General features: G+C 42.6%; 1 protein-coding gene across 1 annotated transcript in view; it reads right to left on the reverse strand.

Moving 5' to 3' along the window:
• Positions 1 to 251: 251 nt before the first annotated feature.
• The window catches only part of LOC146344301 (ADP-ribosyl cyclase/cyclic ADP-ribose hydrolase 1-like), a 36877-nt gene continuing 14346 nt past the window's right edge, over positions 252 to 22782 (reverse strand). Inside the window, exons 2-8 of the mRNA XM_084857098.1 lie at positions 15661 to 15790; positions 10426 to 10561; positions 9462 to 9544; positions 7588 to 7664; positions 5732 to 5824; positions 2828 to 2914; positions 252 to 1833 (exon numbers count right to left, since the gene is read on the reverse strand). Of these exons, the coding sequence (XP_084713224.1) occupies positions 1770 to 1833; positions 2828 to 2914; positions 5732 to 5824; positions 7588 to 7664; positions 9462 to 9544; positions 10426 to 10561; positions 15661 to 15790 (670 nt within the window). The 3' untranslated portion in view covers positions 252 to 1769. The remainder of the gene's footprint in view (positions 1834 to 2827; positions 2915 to 5731; positions 5825 to 7587; positions 7665 to 9461; positions 9545 to 10425; positions 10562 to 15660; positions 15791 to 22782) is intronic.

Raw genomic sequence — 22782 nt, forward strand, 5'->3', positions numbered from 1 at the left:
AACTCAAAAATTAACACACCGTTAAAATGGTGCTAATAAGAAAGGCAGTGTTAGGCTTTTAAATGAAAGTCAAAATTCACACTAAAATGCTTTTTAATTTAAGTGCTATTGGTTGAAAGGTAATCCTGAAGATGTACTAAAGTAGATGCATGGTAATGCATCCACACACCGCACACATCAAAACTGCACCTCTCTTAGCCTAACCTACCTCACTGGGTTGTTGCAATGATAAAAATGGGAGGAGCAAGATGTACATGTAATAAATAAACGTTTATTGAGATTTTCCATTATCTTTAATGACAGCAGCAATCAATAATAAACAAAGAGAGAAATATTAAGTAATAAAAATGGAACAAAAACTTGAAATTCAGAAAAGCTAGGACATTATCTCTTTGAGTAGTACAAAATTATCATGAAGAAAAGATTACATGATGGTCATCATTATCTATTTGGTCTCTGTGGATTTAAGGAGAGTTCAGTCTTGTTTTCACCTAGGTAAGTAAGATGAAGTGGAGAGGAAAAGGGAAGGAGAACATTCTCTATTTACATGAACAGCTGTACATCTCCACCTTGCATACATGACGTAACATGTGCCCCAGGCCATATTTGTGATGTTTTGTATCATCTTTTTTAAAAATAAAAAAGGAAGGTGGAAAAACTAACAAATGTACATGTTACTATAGATGTAGTATATGGGTGAAGCATTCATGCTTCCCACAGACATACAAGTATGGAGGGCTCATTCTGGTAAATGTGTGAACCAGCCTGTGTGTGTTCTGAGTCTATATGTTGGAGAAGAGGCCAGCATGCCCCTTTCAATCCAGCTGTAATGACATTAGCCATCTAGATACTCTGTTGCAAATGGGGACAGACTTTCTTAATGGACTGTTCTCTGCCTGCTTACCTTTTCCTCATTCCTGTGGCTGGGCATACTTGGAACACCGGAAGAGAGGGGAGATAAGACACTTCCTTTTCACCATCATTGGCTAATTTTTGTCCATTGTGAAATTATATATCACTTTAATGCTTTTCGAAAAGACTTAAGGATCATTATAGCTTTCTTACTATTTTGTATATGCACACATGTGCACACTCAGAAATATGCATTGTTGTTCAGTCGTTAAGTCGTGTCCGACTCTTCGTGACCCCATGGACCATAGCACGCCAGGCCTTCCTGTCCTAGAAATATGCAAACACAAATGCAAACCAAAGTGCATCAAGGAGTCAGCACATGACTATATAATTCTAAAGTATGATCACCTTCCATTTTTCTTTTAAAGCCACACCAGACTTCCATATATCATGGAAGCCTACAGTCACCATTATCAAAGACACTGTAGCAACAGATATGTGTGTTTAAACCCCAATCTCTTGAAATCAGGTAAAAGAGGGAGGGGTGGGGTGGGGCGAGTTTAAGAAGCAAAAGGCATACCATATGCCCCACCTGCAACTTATCTGCCTGCAGCCAATCTTCCCATTCTTCCCAGTGCTTTTATCCCAGGTAGGCTTACCCAGGATCAAAACTGGCTGAAGCAAAATTGATGTCAGGGGGGAGATAGAAGACAGAAACTGAAAGCAGGGGAGGGTTCTCCACTCTTCACCCCCAGTCCCTAATAACTCTGTAGGTGAAGTAGTCCTGGGTTTAAAACACAGAGATCTGTCACCATCATGTCTAGTTTTTTGGCCTTCATATATTACTCTCTCTCTGTACCCCATTCCTTATTATACAAAGCTGAACAATGATATAAACAACACAGGGCACCATGTTTTCAGGAGCAAACTCTGCAGATGGTGTGGTCAGGATTGTTGGTACACTGAAGCAACTGAACTGGCCTGTTGTAAGACAATAAAGAAATATGCAAGTGACTCAGTTTCCATATATTGGCTGTTTTAGGCAAATACGATGTCAAAAATTACCGGTGCAATCTATCCAAAATAATTATTTATGTAATCTAAAATATTAACATCCTATCTATCTTTATAATATTAGGACAGTTTTGTATTATTTATATAAATATAATAGAATAAAGCACATTCTATTCAGACATTGGAAAGTGAGTTAATTGAACTCAGCTTAGGAGAGCTATGATTCCCCTGTAAGAGATGAATGTTAGCAGTTTGCACTTTGTTTATCTGATTATGCATTTCTGCTCCTCACTCCAATGCATGTTCACTCAAACATTGTAAACCTATATGGGATTGTACTGCACAGCCACAAACTCAGATAAAGAAAATGCAGATAGTTAACATTCAGTTCTTCTGGGGGCATCAAAGCTTTCCTAAACAGAAATGTCTTCTGACTGTAGAAATTATACAACTATATAATTTCCCTCTCTAGATTCACCCATGAGAGAATATGTGCTGCGATCCAAAGAGCATTCACTGATGCTTATAGATAATAAGAGGAGGGAGCCATTATGATCATTTCAATAAATCAGATTTAAGGCCAAACTAGATGTGCCTGCCCGTTTTGTATAAAAACAGCAGAGTGTGTATGAGAGTCTTACTTTAACAATAAAAGGAATGCATGGGACAGAAGGGCTGAATTGTCCAGGCATTTTCTCCTTCCCAAGATCCTTTTTGGTATCAGGGCTGGGAAGAGAGAACAGGGCCCCCTAAAGCAACCAACTGCGGGGAAAAGAGTGTGGCATGAGATGGGTTCAGCACCTCTCTCTTGCACACTCCTTTTACTGATAAAGTAAATCCCCACTCTCCATTGTAGATGTGAATGGGACATGAGAATGAATCATGCTCCATCACGCTTAGTTTTGCCTTTACTGTTTTAAACAAGTTGATAACTATGCCACAAAAACATACAGCAAATTACCTGTAATTATCTGTACAAGACACACTTATTGTCCGGCTTTCTAGGATCTCTTTTAGCTTTGTTATGGAACGGCCTGTGCAAGATTCCCTGGAAATAAAAGCAATCACATTTCTGTTCCAAGTGTTTTTGTTTTAACATTCATTGACACTGTAATATTCACCACTGACTGTGTACAGGTAGTTTTAAAAACATTTCAAGAAAAGAAAAGTATGTCTGTCCTCAGAGCCTGATCCATAAAGGAGTTTTTGTAGAGTTCCAGTGCCTTCAGTTATGAGTTGAGAATCCCCTTCAGGCATGTTTCATAGTGGGCACATGGGGCTGTGGTCACCCTTATGTTCTGTCCCTGTGCTCTAGGAATCCCAGAAAAACCAAAAGTAATCATAGGAAAGGGTTTAATATGCATGCATTTGAATAAATTAATTTGCATTCAATGTAACTATTTTCTGGGTTGCAAGTATCAGTTTTGCCTCCAGGTTTTTTGGGGCCCTTGGGCGAGACACCCTTGATGGACCCCCTTCCTCAGTGAGTCTACTTCCCATGGCCATTGTCAGCAGCTGCTATTGTTCCTCATTCTCTTTCTCATCATTGCTACCCCTGGCTTGCTTGACAGGCAGACAACCAGTGGGCAAGTAGGCAATGGCAACTAGTGCTCCCCTACTCACTACCACTGTTGTCTGGGAAGAGCAAGAGGCAAGCAAATAAGGAGGTTGCAATGGTAAACAGCAGGAGCAACTCCAGGGGGCTTTTGTCCGTGGGCCCCTGCTGGGGTGTGACCCATCAGCAGATGCCCAGCCATGCCTACCCTTGACACCAGCCCTGACAAATAAGATGTTTCCCCCTTATAAATGGATTTACATTTCTGCATGTTCATCATGGCTACTGATCATTTTCTAGCACTGCCAGTGCAATTTCAGAAATGCTAACAATAAGAAAACACAAGCACAACACAGGGGCAAAGAATCAATGAAAATGTCACTCTTTTCCTTTCCTCTTTACTGAATTACCCAGTGATGCAATGAGGTTATTTTAGACTGTGGACACAGTCTTATTGGGGGGCATGTGTATTATTAAGTTGTGAAGCACACAATATATATTAATTTTCTCCCTCTCACCACCACCAGTCTATACTTTACAACTGCTACTACGTTCCTGATATGCTAGAGCAAAAAGCAAATAAAAAACTGTTTTCCAACCCTGATGAAAAAACATATTCTCTGAACATGTGCATTTTTACATTTTAAACTCATTTAAATCATAGCACCATCATGACTGCAGGAATAAAATGGAATGCTCTTCTGCTGCCTGGATGTTAAACACATTTACTTGGGAACAAGCACACTTCTGATGATGAAAAGGACAATATATCTTCAAAGTAAAAATAATAAAATGAGCATCTGTAACCATGTACACTCCCAGCTGGCTATACCCGACTATAAAATATTTTTTAAAATAAGAAGGCTGAAGGGATGCTGCAGTGAACAGCATCAGTGGGCTCTGGGTGGTCGTTTGGGGTCCCCCTGGCCTGCAGGGCCCACGACTTCAGCTGGAGGGTCTAGCTCTAGCAACACCACTGGAATGACCATGTGACACATTTCGCTTTGCGCCTCATTGTGGAGAGTACGTAACAAGAAAAATGAAATAGGGTGTGAAGAGGATGGATCCTAAGGGTTGCAAGAGGAGTTAAGTAGGAGGCTCATTGTACAGCACTGGAAGTTTCATATGCTTCCTTCTGTGGATAAAGAGGTCAGTAATATGCTTGATCTCTGTGTTTTTAAAAAAAGGATACTTGCACTTCCATATTAGGACTTTCTGTATCTTTGAGCAGTGATACGTGTTCTATGCATGTCCATTATCCATTGTTACCAGGCCTTTCCCCTTCCTTATCCCGCCTTTCTCTTTCTACATTCAGCCTCTAGCCTTTTCCGTTTTCAGCTGTATCCTTCCCTTCCTTCCTTCTCCTAGTTTTCTTTTATTTCTCTTCTTTCTATGGGCCAGGGGTTACTTTGGGTGCTGTTATAAAATGAAGCAAAATCTATTTATGTGGAACAGAGACCTCTACTGGCAGGAGCAGAGGGTACAAACAAACCCATTAACTTGTCCCACATAGGTGAAGCACATGTTTAAAGGAAAAAAAGCTGGACACAGACAATAGTTTTTAAGAAACTTGATGATGGAATAGTAGAAACATTGTTTCCCTTGATTTCTCATTTCTTTTGTGCTTGTTGTCTTTTGTCAAACAGGTTTGCAGGTTTTTGAAATGCAACAAAAGCTCGTAAAGCCTGTGAACAGAGATAGCAGTGGAATGAATGTGTGCAGCATGGTCCATGGTGATCCTGTCAGACTACTTTCAGCTTTCTGGTCATTGCAGACTGGAACTACTTTAATAGTCAGCCATTCTCTCTTCAGGTAGCCTTTTCAGATGTAGTTCTGTGAAGGTAGTGGGTGGGTTAAGGATCTCAGCACTCATACCAAATTAGAGTTCCCAGGATTCCTCACGGAAAGCCATGACATTAAACTGATGTATAACTGATATATGCTTTCAGTTGCTAAACCCTTTAAATCTTTCTCCAGCCCAAACTGCAGAGGACTGTGCCACAAAATGTGATACAGGATAGGACAGTATACATAATATTAAAAACACATGTTCAATATGTGGCAATGCCCTTGGCATATCAAAGTAGTATATTAATAAGAGTGTCCCTTTAAAAATGACCCTTTAAAATGGCTGCTCAAATTATGCTTATTTGACAGAAAGCAGAGCAAGACAACTAAAGAAGAAGGAAATGTTCTTAGGAGCGGAAAAAACCTGAGTGCTATTAATTAACAAGATTCCATTCTGATATGGTCCATTAAAATGAACCATAGCTATAAAGAGGCATTTTATTCTGTACTGGTAAGCCATACCTTTGAGGTCCATCAATGTCATGCACAAGCCAAATTTGCACCTTGGAGACTTTATCCGGATTTAAGTTAACCATCTCAACGCTGCCCAAAATGCTGAAAGAGCAGGAGCACAGAAAGGAACTCAAAAACATTTACTGGTTCAACAAAATATACCTGGTAAAATCCTTAGACATTATAATCCCATCATCACCAGTCAGAAATAGTTCCAGAAGACAGAGTATTTAGGCCTTGATTCACATATAGAGAATTCACATTGAGAGCCAGCGTGGTGTAGTGGCTAGAGTGTTGGACTGGGAGCTGGGAGATCCGGGTTCTAGTCCCCACTCGGCTATGGAAGCTCACTGGGTGACTTTAGGCCAGTCACAGACTCTCAGCCCAACTCACCTCACAGAGTTGTTGTTGTGAGGATAAAATGGAGGAGGATTATGTATGCCGCCTTGGGTTCCTTCCCAGAGGAAAAAAGGTGGGATATAAATGCAATAAAACAAACAAATAAATAAATATCTTTATGCATAGAGCTGGGTTGTCACAAGGATTTGTAAGTTGGTTGTGACTAATAGTCCATTCGTTTCAATAGGATTTAGGGTGTTTCCAGGTAGGCTTGTAATGCTTCCAATAAAATGACATCATGCATCTTTCTCTTCTTAATGGATTTCCCTCCTTAAAGATGGAAAAAGTGATGGGAAAACATGGGAGGCTTACAAATGGTAGACAGTGCCATCTGGATTGGAGCCCAAACCTTGAAGGAAGGGGTGGGGAAGATGTGGCCCTCCAGAAGTTGTTGGACTGCAACTTCTGTCAGCTCTAGCCAGCATAGTGAGGGATGATTTTTATTTATTTATTGGATTTATACCCCGCCTTTCCAAGAAAAAATGGTGCTCAAGGCTGATGATGGGAGTTGCAGTCCCAACAACATCTGGAATGCAACATGTTCCCCATACCTGCTTTAAGGAATATGGTAACAGCCCACCCTGTCCCCAAATCTGCTCAGTTAGCATGTTGGGTTGTGTCTAATTGTAAATAATAGAATTCATCGTTGTCTGTTATGAGTCCTTGTGTGTCTCTCTGATGCCTCAAAACAGGAGTGAGCAAGTTGTAGCCCTCCGGATGTTTTAGCTTATAACTCCCATCAGCCCTAGCAAGCATAGCCAATGGTGAAGGATCATGGGAGTTCAAGGCCAAAACACCTGGAGGGCCACACGTTGCCCTCCCCTGCCTTAAAGTAAGAACAACTGACATCGGCGCCACATCACTAGTATAGCTGCATTCTAAATCAAAATAAATGCTAAAGAATACTATCATGCTGGTTTCTGTGCTTTCCCACTACAATAAACAATGCAGGGACACTTTGAGCATCTCTACACCAGCCTAAAATGGGGCTTTCTGCTTCCATTTTAAATGCAGGGTCACGACAGACTCCCTTTATATGTGCTTCCTTTTCCCCCTTATCTGAGTCTTCCATATGTTTGATTATACAGTCGCTAGATGGCGCTGTGGTCTAGCTCCTATTATTGTGGGTTTTCCTCTTTTCACAGAGGGAACTCAAGCAGAACTCAAGTGCTGTAATTTGATAGCTCATTGTCTCTGATGTTTAAAGAAACGGAATAAAGGTCATTTTGTGCAGGAGACGCCCTAGATGACAATAGCATCTAAAGGACCCATAAACTTCCATGAGTAACCAATCTCAACAGCAGGATAAAAGCCCCCTGTAAAGAAGCCTTTTGTTAACAAACCGTGGGTAATTATCTAGTGATTCACTTAAAGAATATATCAAGCAGGTTGCTGGCCTGCCCACTACAAGATGAGTAGTGGGCAGGCATTATTCAACAAACAGACATTATTCAACAAACAGATACCTGCTATTTCTGAAAGCACCAGCTTCTATTGACCCATTGAGCATCACTTGGACTGTACCACAGGCTGCTTCTGCAAACTAAAACAAGTAGTAGCATCATTCCTAACTACGAATAAAAAAAATGAATAGGTATTTGAGGGGTTCAAAATTAGCATTACTTTTTGCAACATTAATTTCTGCAATATTTCCCCAAACCTGGGGAAAGGGCACAGCTTGAATTTTTAGTGTGCTCTCACAAATGGCTACCATGGGCTTGCCCATTCACAAAATGGCTGCCATGGTGGGCATGTCCACTCACAAAACATAAGGCAAAGTGGTGAAACTAAAAGAAAAGTACCTTGCCCAAGTACCTAATTACAAGGCAGAGGTGGGCGTCTAAGCTCCAAAACACAAAATGACTCTTTTGAACTGAAAGAAAAAAAGCGTTGGAGGACAGCACTTTGCTTTGCAGCATATCAGCTTCCCAGTTAAAAATAACAATAAAAATCTTAAGAAATAAAATAAAAATCAGGAGGGGCAGGGAGGGATGTTGGTGGGCATCACATTGGAGAACCCAAGTGTAGACCCAACCTACTATATATTTAACAAGGCATGTCTGTTAGGCTTTCTTTTTTTATTAATGGTATCTGAAAAACATCTCAATCCGCCACAAAATCTACATTCCCCAAAGCCAGTCAAAACAACTTTTTAAAGGAATGAGTAAAAATAACAACCCTGAAGATCATTTTAAAGTCAAAACAGTGAGGGTGGGGGCCTTTGGGGGAGTGAAAGTCTTAATGACATGACCCCCACTCACTGTTTTTGCTAACACTGCCTCTTAATGTCATCCTGAAGGAGGCAGCAATTGTGCTGTTATTGCTGTATAATAAGCCTGATATTGCTGGGTGACATTTTTCTTCAGTGCTTTGCTTTCTACTTACTGTTTGGCTGCAGATGACATTATTAATTAAGTCTCATTGGCTATGTGGCAATATAATGAAGCCAGATCATTGTCATGAAGCCAATCAGAGTGAGAGCAAGATACAATACAGCCTGCCTTCACTCAGGCATCTGGTGGGTAGGAAGCATTGGAGAAAGACTGTGACTAGGAGGAGAGTGAAATTGCTGCCACCAGTAAGTGGGGCAAGCACAGAGCCCTGCTTCATGCCTTCCAAATGTCTGAAATGCCCCCCAACCAGTCTGTGCACATAGTGGTAAAGCTGGAGGGCAATTTCAGTTCACCACTACTTTTAATTGCTTGTAAGTACTTAAATGCTTTTACGGCTAAATTCTTGACCTTTATGTTTACATAGCCACTGGCTAGAGCTGAAGGGAATTTTAGACCAAAACATCTGGAAGGACACAATTTGTCCACCCCTGGCCTAAGAGAAGAAAAAACTGTCCAGATTCAACAAGACATCTCAAGGCTTATTGCCTGATTATGCTGCTAGTCAAGGTATACGCTTTTTTTATTAACTATTTAAGGGTGCAATTCTATCCAAAGCAGGGCAGGAGAAGCATGGAGGGGATAGTTCTCTCCACAGTTCTCCTGCCCTGCATTTTTGGCTAGACAGCCAACTGCGGATGGATGGAGTGGGGGAAGAGGCTGCTGTATGACACATTGGATGTATACAGCATTTCCACCATCCCCGCCCCAGAAACGCCCCTTTTCAGGCGCTCCGCACTCCTCTTGAGAGCGCGGAGGACGGGGCTGTTCTACACTGCCTCCAAGGCAGGGCGGAAGTGGGGGGAGGTCAGTTCCCAGAAACAAGGTATCCTATGGACATCTAGCCGCTGTCTAGTGGCCATAGGATTGCTCCTTAATTGTATTAAATTATAGATAATTGAAGCTTAATATATAATTAGTATTATTGACTGGGGTTCTATAGAACATACCATCTTAGATGCCATTTTCCAGTATATTGTACTGGGGTTACTCTCACATTCAGTCCATTTGGGGCAAGATTTGTAGTTGACTCCTAAAAGAAATATATTTTGAACATAATTATAAAATAGATATTTTCAGCCCTATGAGAGAGTAGGCAAGAAGAATTAAGATTTAATGTACTGCCCCTAAGATTTAATGTACACAGAACGAGTCCCTTCTGTTCATGGAAGGGTGATTTAGGATCCAATGCATTATATTTTCTACTTTTACCCTAATGCTTTATATTTATTATTATTATTATTAATAATAATTACATTTCTATACCGCCCAATTGTCGAAGCTTTCTGGGTGGTTTACAAAGATTAAAAACATTAAAAATACAATAAAAAACATTTACATAAAAAACACATGAACAGACAATATACACAAAAGAAACATACATCTAAAACAACTTCAAACAAACAATCACAAAAGGAAACAACCATAACCATAAGACATTCCAGGATCGATTAAAACTTATCATATGCTGTCAAATGCCTGGGAGAAAAAGGTCTTAACCTGGTGCTGAAAAGATAACAATGTTGGCGCCAGGGGGGCCTCGTCAGGGAGATCATTCCATAATTTTAATTGTGTGTGTGTGTGTGTGTGTGTGTACAGGCGCCTGCATATGTGTCTGCATAGGTAGACAGATATAATTATTTAGTACTAAATGCTAAATCATAAGTGTTTATGGGGGGGTATGCATGCAAGTGGATGTGTAAAATCTAATCACACTCTATTGTATTTTCATAGAATATTTTATCCTAAAGGGACATGTTTCAGTCTCTTGGTAACCTGCTGCTAATCCACTAATAAATCCTTTCTATTTCAAACCTTCTTTAGGAATGAAATGCAATGCAATCTCTGCCCTCCCCACTATCAGGACAAAAAACTTATCTCTCTTTCTTGTAGAGAATAAGAAATTCTCCTTACCTGGACTGGAGGGATTTCCACACCATGATAACCCATCTGCTATGTAGCCTAGCAAAGTGTCCTCCAGTGTGAGGAAATTACTACTAGCTTTTGTGTAACGATGTACAAGGTCATTTGTCTTGCTCCAAAACAGTGACTGAAAGTAAAAGTTAATACTGAATTAATAGCTCTAGTATTATTATATATCATTGTAAACACAGGTATAGAGAATTCATTAGGGCAATATTGAACTTCGGAGCTGCCTCAAGACATTTTGATGCCTGAGGCAAAGGGCAAGATGGCGCCTCTCCCCTCCATTGCATGTACTGAAGCTGACTGGACTGGGAGCTGAACGTTACTTAAATATAGTCAATACAGCACCGTCCTCCCTTGCACCTGACAGCTGAGAGGGTGCAGGGCAGGTTGCATGTCACACACAGCTCTGACCTCCAGCACCTCACCCCTGCTCACTCACCACAGCTCCTGGCACGTACTCACTGCCTGCTCAAACAAATGCTGCACTGTAGTGGCAGTACTTGCATGTGCCATGTGAGCAGAGCAATGCCTGCTGGAGCATGTGGACTGGGCTGGCTGCTTTGCTGCCTCCTCTCTCAGCAAGAAGACTTCCCAGCAACATTCTGTGACACACTGAAAGAGGCCCACTAAGTGAGACTGACAGACAAGCAAGAACCGCCACCACCGGGGTGCCAGCTCAAAGGATGGGAGTGGAAGGGGGTACCACTGCTGCCCCTAGCAACTGCTGCCTGAGGCAGCCACCTCAATCTGCCTAATGGTAGGGACAGCCTATGATGTCTCTTCCTGTTTCCCCCAACAGTTTTCAGCTCGTAACTGAAAGGTCAACGTTTTCAGCTGTGCAGGATTTTTTTGTCTTAAGAGTCTGAGAGACCCAGACGGAGAAGCATAGAATATTTGGGCATCAGTACAAGGAAAAACAAGCATGCCTTGGCAGTTAGAATGGGTGCTTTTGAGGTTATTGGTGTTGCGGGAGGGCTGTTTCAGGGGCACAGTTCAATCTGTGAGCCCCTTATCCCCTTGGTCACAAGTTATATATGATTTCATAGGGTCCTCCTCTAATTTCTGTTGATTCCCTCCAGTTTCAGCTCCTCCTGTGCCACATTCAGTGCCATTGTGGAAGCTACCCTATGCCTCAAATGTAGCTTCTCAGGAGAGTGTAACGGGTTGCAGATGGGAGGAGGAGGGAAACTCATAAACAACACTGATATTCAGTGTATTCACTGGATTCAAGCCTTAAAATTTAATGATGAATTAATTGTTTATAGTCTAGATGCACTTAGCAAAATTTTATGGAAAGTGCAAGCACCTTGAAAATGAAAGGCCATTCTTAGCTGCTTGTTGTCTGCGCTGTCTGTCCTTTTGCCCCCAATGTATTGAAGGTGCACAAGTCTATTTCTCCCTTGCCCCACCTCCTTTTAGATAAGATATTTATTTTGAGCACCTGCATATGATGGATAATTTAATTACATTTATAGGGGCTATAATTACAATCCTGCAGATCCTCAGCCACTCCTTCCCTGCCCCCAGAATGCCCCATTTCCATTCTCATACATGTCTCCACGGTAGTTGGGAGGAGCCAAAAAGAGGGCTCTGACTATATCCTTTAAAAATCCTCTGAGGTCATAGCTCTGTGAATGGTGAAAGAGGGGTTTCTCTAGACAATCCTGTGATCCCTGGGATGCTGTCTAGGGACCATAAGGATTCTACTCTAAATCTTGTACTGTGTATATTTTATCTTATGTAATTGCTGCACTTTTTCTCTTGTGGGATTTTTATAGTTGGGTATTCTAGTTGCTACATTCTCCATCTTAATATTCAGTAAAAGTGTGAAACTTTATTCCTGTGTTCGTGTAACAGTACTGAAAGAGTGTTGGCACAGTATTATTGAAAATAACAGCAGCTGTTGGCATCAGCCAGGACTCAGATGTTACAACTATCACTAACCATATGGCTGCTGGTGACAAATACGAGTGTGGTTGCAAAACAACAAACACATTAGGTTGATCTTTACAACCAGATTCCATTCATTTTCTAGTTGACAAAAACAGCCAAATTTGGTGTAGAAATGCCCTAAGGGTGCAATCCTATGCATCATTAGATGGAAATAAGTTCCACAACTCCCAGCATCCCCCAGCCAACCATATAACTCCCAGACTAAATAGGCATAGGATCACACCCTAATAGAGATAGCAAGTCATAAAGTAAACTAGGGCTGCCTCAAAATGGCAATAATCATTTTGATGTCATTTCATTCACAAAGAGATTAACAGTGCAATCTTATGCATGCCTAATCAAAAGTAATCCCCATTGAGCTCAATGGGATTTTACTCCAGTGTAAATGTGCTGTAAATGTGCTTTGCTCTAGCAAAGGAGATCGCTACCTTGTCATGGTGCTGGAGCTTGAGCACCTCAATGATGCCATGAGCTAAACTGTGAAGGGACACCCAAGACGGGAAGGTCATGGCAGAGAGGTCAGACTAAATACGATCTCTGGGGAAGGTAATGGCAACCCACCCCAGTATTCTTGCCGTGAAAACTAAATGGATCAGTACAACCAGAGATATGTCGGTGTACCATTGGAAGAAGGGACTCCCAAGTCGGAAGATGGTCAAAATGCTACTGGGGAGGAACAGAGGATAAGTTCAACTAGCCCCAGATGTGATGATGCAGCTAGCTCAAAGCCGAAAGGACGGCTAGCGGCTGATGGTGCTGGTGGTGAACGACGAATCCGATGTTCTAAAGATCAACACACCATAGGAACCTGGAATGTAAGATCTATGAGCCAGGGCAAATTGGATGTAGTTATTGGGGAGATGTCTTGATGAAATATAGATATTTTGGGTGTCAGTGAACTGAAATGGACTGGAATGGGCCACTTCACATCAGATGACCACCAGATCTACTACTGTGGACAAGAGGACCACAGAAGAAATGGAGTAATTTCCATAATTTCTAATTATGGAAATTACTTCATAATTAATAATAAAGTGGCTAAAGCAGTGCTTGAATACAATCCAAAAAATGATAGAATTATCTCAATTTGAATTCAGGGTAAGCCATTTAACATCACAATGATCCAAATATACGCCCCAACCACAGATGCTGAAGATGCAGAAGTAGATCAGTTCTATGAGGATCTGCAGCACCTACTGGATAGTACACCAAAAAGAGATGTTATTTTCATTACAGGAGACTGGAATGCTAAGGTGGGTAGTCAAACGACACCTGGAATTACAGGCAAGCATGGTCTGGGAGAACAAAATGAAGCAGGACATAGGCTGATAGAATTTTGTCACCACAACTCACTATGCATAACAAACACTCTCTTCCAACAACCTAAAAGATGACTTTATACATGGACTTCACCAGATGGTTGACACCAAAATCAGATTGACTACATCCTTTGTAGCCAAAGGTGGTGGACATCTCTACAGTCGGTAAAAACAAGACCTGGAGCTGATTGTAGTTCAGATCACGAACTTCTTATTGCACAATTTAGAATCAGACTAAAGAGAATAGGGAAGACCCACAGATCAGGTAGATATGAGCTCACTAATATTCCTAATGAATATGCAGTGGAGGTGAAGAATAGATTTAAGGGACTAGATTTAGTAGATAGGGTCCTGGAAGAACTATGGACAGAAGTTCGCAACATTGTTTAGGAGGCGGCAACAAAAACTGTCCCAAAGAAAAAGAAAACCAAAAAGGCAAGATGACTGTCTGCTGAGATATTGGAAGTAGCCCAAGAAAGAAGGAAAGCAAAAGGCAACAGTGAAAGGGGGAGATATGCCCAATTAAATGCAAAATTCCAGAGGTTAGCCAGAAGAGGTAAGGAATTATTTTTAAACAAGCAATCCACAGAAGTGGAAGAAGGTAATAGAATAGGAAGGACAAGAGACCTCTTCCAGAAAATTAGAAACATCGGAGGTAAATTCCAGGAAAAATGGATATGATCAAAAACAAAAATGGCAAGGACCTAACAGAAGCAGAAAAGATCAAGAAAAGGTGGCAAGAATATACGGAAGATCTGTGTAGGAAGGATAATAATACCAGGGATAGATTTGACGGTGTGGTCAGTGAGTTAGAGCCAGACATCCTGAAGAGTGAGGTTGAATGGGCCTTAAGAAGCATTGCTAATAACAAGGCAGCAGGAGATGACAGTATCCCAGCTGAACTGTTTAAAATCTTGCAAGATGATGATGTCAAGGTGATGCATGCCATATGCCAGCAAATTTGGAAAACACAAGAATGGCCAACAGATTGGAAAAAATCAACCTATATCCCCATACCAAAAAAGGGAAACACTAAAGAATGTTCAAACTATCCAACAGTGGCACTTATTTCACATGCCAATAAGGTAATGCTCAAGATCTTGCAAGGTAGACTCCAGCAATTCTTGGAATGAGAATTGCCAGATGTACAAGCTGGGTTTAGCAAAGGCAGAGGAACTAGAGACCAAATTGCCAATATCTGCTGGATAATGGAGAAAGCCAGGGAGTTTCAGAAAAACATCTATTTTTATTGACTATTCTAAAGCCTTTGACTATGTGGATCATAACAAATTGTGGCAAGTTCTTAGTGGTATGGGGATACCAAATCATCTTGTCTGCCTCTTGAGGAATCTGTATAACGACCAAGTAGCAACGGTAAGAACAGACCACGGAACAACGGACTGGTTTAAGATTGGGAAAGGAGTACGGCAGGGTTGTATACTCTCACCCTACCTATTCAATGTGTACGCAGAACACATCATGCGACGTGCTGGGCTTGATGAGGCCAAGGCTGGAGTTAAAATCGCTGGAAGAAACATTAACCATCTCAGATATGCAGATGATACCACTTTGATGGCTGAAAGCGAGGAGGAGCTGAGGAACCTTATGACGAAGGGGAAAGAAGAAAGTGCAAAAGCTGGGTTGCAGTTAAACCCCCCAAAAAACCAAGATTATGGCAACCAGCTTGATTGATAGCTGGCAAATTGAGGGAGAAAATGTGGAGGCAGTGACAGACTTTGTATTTCTAGGCGCAAAGATTACTTCAGACGCTGACTGCAGCCAGGAAATCAGAAGACGTTTACTTCTTGGGAGGACAGCAATGACAAATCTTGATAAAATAGTGAAGAGCAGAGACATCACACAAGAAAGGGGGAAATAATAATTTTAAATAAAGTCACTCACAACCTTGCCCTGGGAATCAACTGGCACAAAAGGCTAGTGTTGTTACCTTGTTACATGGGATGGAATGACTGGCCAAATCCATCAGTGGCTGATAATCTTCCTCTGTCACATTGCATGGGTGCTTATACATGAATGCATTTTGCAACATTTCCCAAATTTTGAGGCAGTCTTTATCTCTGCAGAAAGATACAAACACAACAGACACTCTTAAAATCTGAATTATCAGGAATAGCACTTGGATGCTATGAAAACACATTAGGCATGATGCATGTTTAAGAATCTGTTCTCTCTCCTGAACAGCCTGGGAGATGTTGTACTGCTGTTTAAGAGGATTACTTGCAGCAGCAGTACTAGTACTTTACTTTTGGGGCATAACTATGGGCTTCTGCACACAGAGGCTTTTTCTCTCGCAATTTTACTAGGGCTTCTGCTTCCAGATTCTTTGTGGAATTAAGCTCGGCCCTTTACGTGCACTTCTCTCCCCGCCACATCTGTGAATTTTATATATTTCATTATACAGCCACTAGATGGCGCTGTAGCCTAGCTCAGAAAAATGTGCTGTATTTTAATACCTCATTATCTCTGCTATTTTAAAAAAACAGGATGAAGCTCAGAAGACATGGGAGAGGCCCTGGAGGCTGACGATGTCATGTAAAGGACCCATACATTTCCTTGAGTAACCAATGTCAATCACATGATAAAAGCACCAACCTCTCTGCCTCTCTTCTCCAGGTCAGCACCTTGGCCTCAAAGGAACAAATGTGTTCCCTGAGAGCCAGGACCTCATTACACCGAGCACACACCCATTACTTCTGTCCAGCAGGCAGATAGCCGTACATGTGGCACTCAGTGCAATACACTGGATAGCCCTCACCCCCCTGCTGGCTTTCTACCGTCATAACTGCCTCTCCCCTTGGTGAGAGGTGCCGTTCAGTGAATGAGAGAGTATTGTTTCCCACCCCTGTCCAAGCTCCCCCCTGCTACTGCGCTTTGAAATAAGGCTACATACTGTGAATCATGAAAGCTACTACTGTGCAATTGTGAAGGCTAGAAAAAGCACTGTAGTACTTTTATGAATTGGAAAGGCAGGCTAGTTACTCTGACTGGCCAAAGCAACTGCTTCACTATCCTGACTCCTTGAAAATGTGCGCCCTACTACCAATGGGGAAAAATAGTGAATGGGAGGGGGAGGGGCAGCTCCCCTTGACCATGTCACTGCCAGGTCACAGCCACATCACAGAGGCACGCCCAGGATTTAATGCAGGGGGATGGGGCACACTGCAGCGGAACCACGCAGGAGCCGCTTTAAGTAAAAAATACGGACTAAAAGGACTTTCCGAAAATGAGGCTTTTCAAGATGGAAGCTGCTGGTTGCCTGTGGACAGGCACCAGAATCATCTGTCAAAAACAACCCTGATGTGCTCTCCTTCTGCATTAAATCAGCCATGTAGATTGGCTCCAGGACTGTCAGCGGAGCTCCTTTATGCAAGCTCCACAGACCCACCCTGTTCCAGAAATGAGCGTCTTCACTCATTTTTGGTTGCCCCCTGGAAGCGTTAAATCTCCATTCCACAAGTGGTGGGTACTGCTTGCAGAAGGGAATCAGTGGGAGCGTAAGCACCCCATTGGATACTGCCCTCAGTTGTAAGTTGCCTCTGTATTCCAGCCGCTGGAGAACACAAGCAGGAAGGTCCTACTGTGCTCATGTCCTGCTTGTGGGCTACCCACAGGGTCATCTGGTTCATCACTTTGGAACAGAATGCTTGCTAGATTAGGTGGGCCTTTGGTACAGCAGGGTTCTTATTATTTACTTTTATTTATTTATTATTAAATTTATTAATCGCCCATCTGGCTGGTCACCCAGCCACTCTGGGCGATGTACAACATACAATAAAAACAGTTTAAAACAATAAAATTCTAACATAAAAACATTTTCTAAAATACCCTAACCCACCCCAAATGCCTGCCTGAACAGCCACGTTTTTAATGCATGATGGAAGCTCATTAAAGAGGGGGCATGACGGAGTTCCCTAGGGAGGGAGTTCCACAGAGTGGGGACCACCACAGAAAAGGCCCTCTCCCTCGTCCCCACCAGTCTAGCTGTCCTGGCTGATGGGACAGAGAGAAGGCCATCCGAGGCTGATCTTGTTAAGCGGCCTGTCTGGTGCTGCTGGAGGCGCGCCTTAAGATAGGCTGGGCCGGAACCATATAGGGTTTTAAAGGTCAAAACCAACACCTTGAATTTGGCCCGGAAAACAACTGGTAACCAGTGCAACTCCTTCAGCACTGGAGTGATGTGATCTCGCCGGCGGCTGCCTTTAATCAGGCGAGCCGCCGCGTTCTGTACCAGCTGCAGTTTCCGAACCGTCTTCAAGGGTAACCCCACGTAGAGCGCATTACAGTAGTCTAAACAAGAGGAGACCAGGGCATGTACTACCGATGGGAGCAGATGGTCGGGAAGGAAGGGGTGCAGCCGCCGTATCAGATGGAGTTGATACAGCGCTGTCCGGCTCACAGCTGACACCTGAGCCTCCATGGACAGCTGGGAGTCCAAAATGACCCCCAGGCTGCAGACCTGGTCTTTCAAGGGTAGCCGTACCCCATTCAACACCAGGTCAACATCCCCCAGCCTCCTCTTGTCTCCCACCAAAAGTACCTCGGTCTTGTCAGGGTTCAGCTTCAGCCTATTCCTCCCCATCCAGCCACTCACCATCTCCAGACATTTGGACAGGGATTCTACGGCCAACCTTGGTGAAGATTTAAACGAGAGGTAGAGCTGCGTGTCATCCGCATATTGATGACACTGCACCCCAAACCTCCTGATGATAGCCCCCAGCGGCTTCACATAGATGTTAAATAGCATCGGGGAGAGGATGGAACCCTGTGGCACCCCACAAGTAAGTGGCCACGGGTCTAAAACCTCCTCTCCCAGTGCTACCCTCTGGTACCTGCCGGAGAGGAAGGACTGGAACCACCGCAATATGGTGTCCCCAATGCCCAACCCCTCCAGGCGGTCCAGGAGGATACCGTGGTCAATGGTATTGAAAGCCGCTGAGAGGTCGAGGAGAACAAGGAAGGAGCATTCACCCCTATCCAGAGCCCTCCTCATATCATCCACCAAGGCGACCAAGGCCGTTTCTGTCCCATGCCCAGGCCTGAAGCCCGACTGAAATGGGTCTAGATAATCAGTTTCTTCCAAGTGTGCCTTCAACTGCACCGTCACCACCCGCTCAATCACCTTGCCCAAAAATGGCAGATTTGAGACTGGGCGAAAGTTGTTCAAAACTTGAGGATCCAAGGAGGGCTTCTTTAAGAGCGGTCTTATCACTGCCTCCTTGAGGGCTGATGGCATCACTCCCTCCTCAAGGGAGGCGTTCACCACCGCCTTGATCCCCTCACCCAGTCTCTCTCTGCAGCTCATAATGAGCCAAGATGGGCAAGGATCAAGTAAGCAGCTGGTCGGCCGTACCGATGAAAGCACCTTGTCCACTTCATCAGGAGGAAGAAGCTGGAACCGATCCCACAAAACCGGTTTGTATGCATTGAAGGGCAGGATGTAATTTTTGAATGAAATAATAATAAAAAAAAACAGCTGAGATACTTTTATAATTATAGCTTGAATTCTTTCTTCATATGAAAACTTAATTTAAGGTGAAATACTGCCACCATGTGGGAGAAAAAGGGACTAAAGGAATATTTGTGGAAAACATTAAAACTGATCTTCTGGGAATAACATAATTAACAAACGAAGAAGTTTACACAATTTTCATTTCTATAAAAACCATGGTGAGTGATAGCTTGGAGAATACATCAACATGCAGGGCTGGCAATGTGTTGTCTGCAGGCACCAATGCACCTGTAGATACAATCCACAAAAAGTCTTGCTGATAACCTGTGATTATTTTTATTTAATTTTTTTAAAATGTGGGTGCTTGGGAATGCTTCAAAGGGAATCCACTGGCCTCCAGCCATCTTTATTCCTCTGAATGCCTCTGGGCCTCACATGGACTCAAAGACATTATTAGGAAGTAAACATGGTGGGTGGCTGGGGGCAATAAACAAAATGATGGGAAGCGTGACAGAAATCTCTTAGCCTCTGTGCCTCCATTTTGTTCTGTCATTTCAGCCGATCGTGTCTTAATGAACCAAAAGCTGCTTCACCTTTTACACTTTCTTTAACTGTTGAAATGACAAAAGGTAACTGAAAGCAGACAACTGCAAACACAAGTTGTCTTAAATAAATCTGTGGCTAAGCGTGTCTCTTCTGCCTGAGAAACAATTTCTGTAAGTTCCCTTTTCACTGCAAGGCAAACATAAGTTGACCATTAGCACATCCAAGGGGAAAGGCTAGCTGATGATTCTGCGCATGCTTGAAACGTTTCAGTCTTGAAGATCAATCATATTAAAGAGGAATGTGCTGTCCATGTATTTTTTTCATGTGTGTATAAAACTTCATGTAAGCTAATTGTTCAGGGTCTAGTCTTGAGCCATTCTTGACTGTACCATGCCCTAGTGTTTGTTTTGAATAAAACATCCGCTCCAACTACCGTCTCTGGTCCTTTGACTGAGAGGGGAGAAACAGGTGGCTTAAAAATTCTCCAACAGAACCTAGGAGGGGCAGACCCCATTGCTGGTGCCTGGTAAAGGTAGACTTGAGGATGGCAGGGGGGAAACTGCGAGAAGGCTGGGGGTCACTCAATTGTGTGGGAGGATGACGTGGGGTGACCGGGCCTGGAATGGAGAGGGCTTCAGAAAGCAATGGGAGGCACTAAAGAGGCCTGTGAGGTGACCTAAGAGGGTGAGAAAATGGAGAATGATCTGTATATGGTGTGTGGAGGGGGGCAAAGAGCAGGGAGGAAGATCATTTAGGGAGTGATCCAGAATAAAAGAGAACTATCGGTTCAAAAGAGTGAGTTCGTGTTTTGGGGCTCAGATCCTACATCTGCTTTGTATTCATGTTTTGGAGCAAGTTACTTTTTTTTTTTTTTTAATCCTTACCACCTTCCTTTTCTGTGAATTAGATGCTTTGTGACTGTGTTCACCATAGCAGTCATTTTGTGAATGTGCAAACTCCATGGCAGCCATTTTGTGTTATCAAATTCAAATGTGCACACTGGCCCAAAATCATTGGAGAACCCATGGGACTCCTTGCCCCCAGGAGATCTTATAACTATGCCATCTTGTAAAGGATTTTTTCCAGTATTTTTTCAGTGGCTCATAAGCCTATTTGTTCAAAGGTAATAATATTAGGGTGGTTGGTAAGAGGAGTGTACTTGGATTTGGATCTAAACTTATGTACAATATTATTAGGTGAATCACCAAAAACCTGTCTGAGTTTCAGAATGTCAGTCCTAGTCTTTAAGGTATTATATCCTGGAGTTGGCACAAAAGAAAGTTCCTTATTCAGTCATCTAAGTTAATGTAAGTTCATCCTGACTCAGGCGGCATGATAATAAATTAACTACTAAGTCTGTCTCCAAGGAACCACCCAGTTGTAGTTGGTCCTTATCTGGATAGGGAAGTACTACTGATTTTTTTCTTTTGGAATGGATCCATTCAGTTTTTAGAAGATTGTCCTTAGATTATCCTGTTACTGGCTCAGGGGCAAGTCAGTTGGATACACAAAACTCCACTCCATGTTCCTTATAGGATTAAATAACAGAATGGACTTATCTGGGTTTTTTTGTAACCTTGTAAATTCACATGGGTGTTTGTATTTAAGAGATTTATCTGTAGACCTATTACAATATCACACGCTTTTTGTAAGTGAGAGTTCTTCTTGTCTCTATAGGTCTTTGAATTTGCTTAGGTACATAGTCTTATGTGAAAAAAATGCAGCTTTTTAATTTCTGTAACGTGGATTACAGAATCGAATCACTCCATAAAGCCCCACCATTTCTTTTCTCCATAAAAGCCCCAACAACTCCCCACCAGTTGTTTTGTCTTCTAAATTGTAGGTTAGTATTTGTATTACAAAGATTTAGATTTTCATTGGGAACTGCATATAAAAGTTGTGAATATATTTCCCATTACAGCTTTGGGCTGGGGGGGGGGGGCAAATAAAAAGAAAACCCCTTGGGAAATTCTTTGGGTAAAGATTTTGGAAGACTCACATTGGATAACGGGTGGTTTGGAAGAGGTACAGTCAGGGCCAGAAATATCGGAACAAGGATAACTGTTTTGGCAGTTGGCCTCTGTACACCACCACATTGAAGTTGAAAGGAAACACACCCAGATGGGAGCAAAGTCAGGACTTTCAGCTGTAATTCAAGGGGTTTGACAAAAGTGGGGCACTAACCATTCAGGAAGGACAGCCAGTGGCATACACCCCTCCCCCATCGTTGGTGGCTCATAAGTAATGGAATGAATGGCTGACAAGCAGCTGCATGGCCAGGTGTGACCTGTTTCCTGGGTTCCCTATGACCAATCAAGCAGATAAAAGGCGTGGAGGTGGTTCTGAGTATTACATTTGCATTTGGTAGCTGTTTGCTGGAACTCCCAACATGAGGTCCAAAGAGGTGTTCATGTGAGTGAAGGAGGCCATCATTAGGCTGAGGAAACAACATAAACCCATCAGAGAGATAGCAAAAACAGTGGGAGTGGCCAATACAACAGTTTGGAACATCCTGAAAAAGAAGGAATTAACTGACAATCTCAGCAACAGCAAAAGGCCTGGAAGACCACGGAAGACAACTAAAGTGGATGACCGCAGAATTCTGCTCATGGTGAAGAGGAAGCCTTTCACAACATCTAGCCAGGTCAAGAACGCTCTTGCGGAGGTAGGCATGTCATTGTCAACATCTACAGTCAAGGCTTTATGAATGTAAATACAGAGGCTTCACAACAAGGTGCAAACCACTGGTAACGCTCAAGAACAGACAGGCCAGATGAGCCTTTGCCAGCAAACACCTAAAAAAAGCCTTCCCAGTTCTGGAATAAGATTCTTTGGACTGATGAAACCAAGATTAACTTGTACCAGAGTGATGGGAAGAGAAAAGTATGGAGAAGGAAAGGAACAGCTCATGATCCAAAGCATACCACATCATCTGTCAAACATGGTGGAGGCAGTGTTACGGCATGGGCATGTATGGCTGCCAATGGAACCGCGTCACTGGTGTTTATTGATGACCTGACTGCTGATCAAAGCAGCAGGATGCATTCTGAAGTG

Source organism: Heloderma suspectum, chromosome 5, assembly GCF_057233095.1.
Source record: "Heloderma suspectum isolate Gila_16-S chromosome 5, 16-S_ref, whole genome shotgun sequence".
Taxonomy (NCBI): Eukaryota; Metazoa; Chordata; class Lepidosauria; order Squamata; family Helodermatidae; genus Heloderma; species Heloderma suspectum.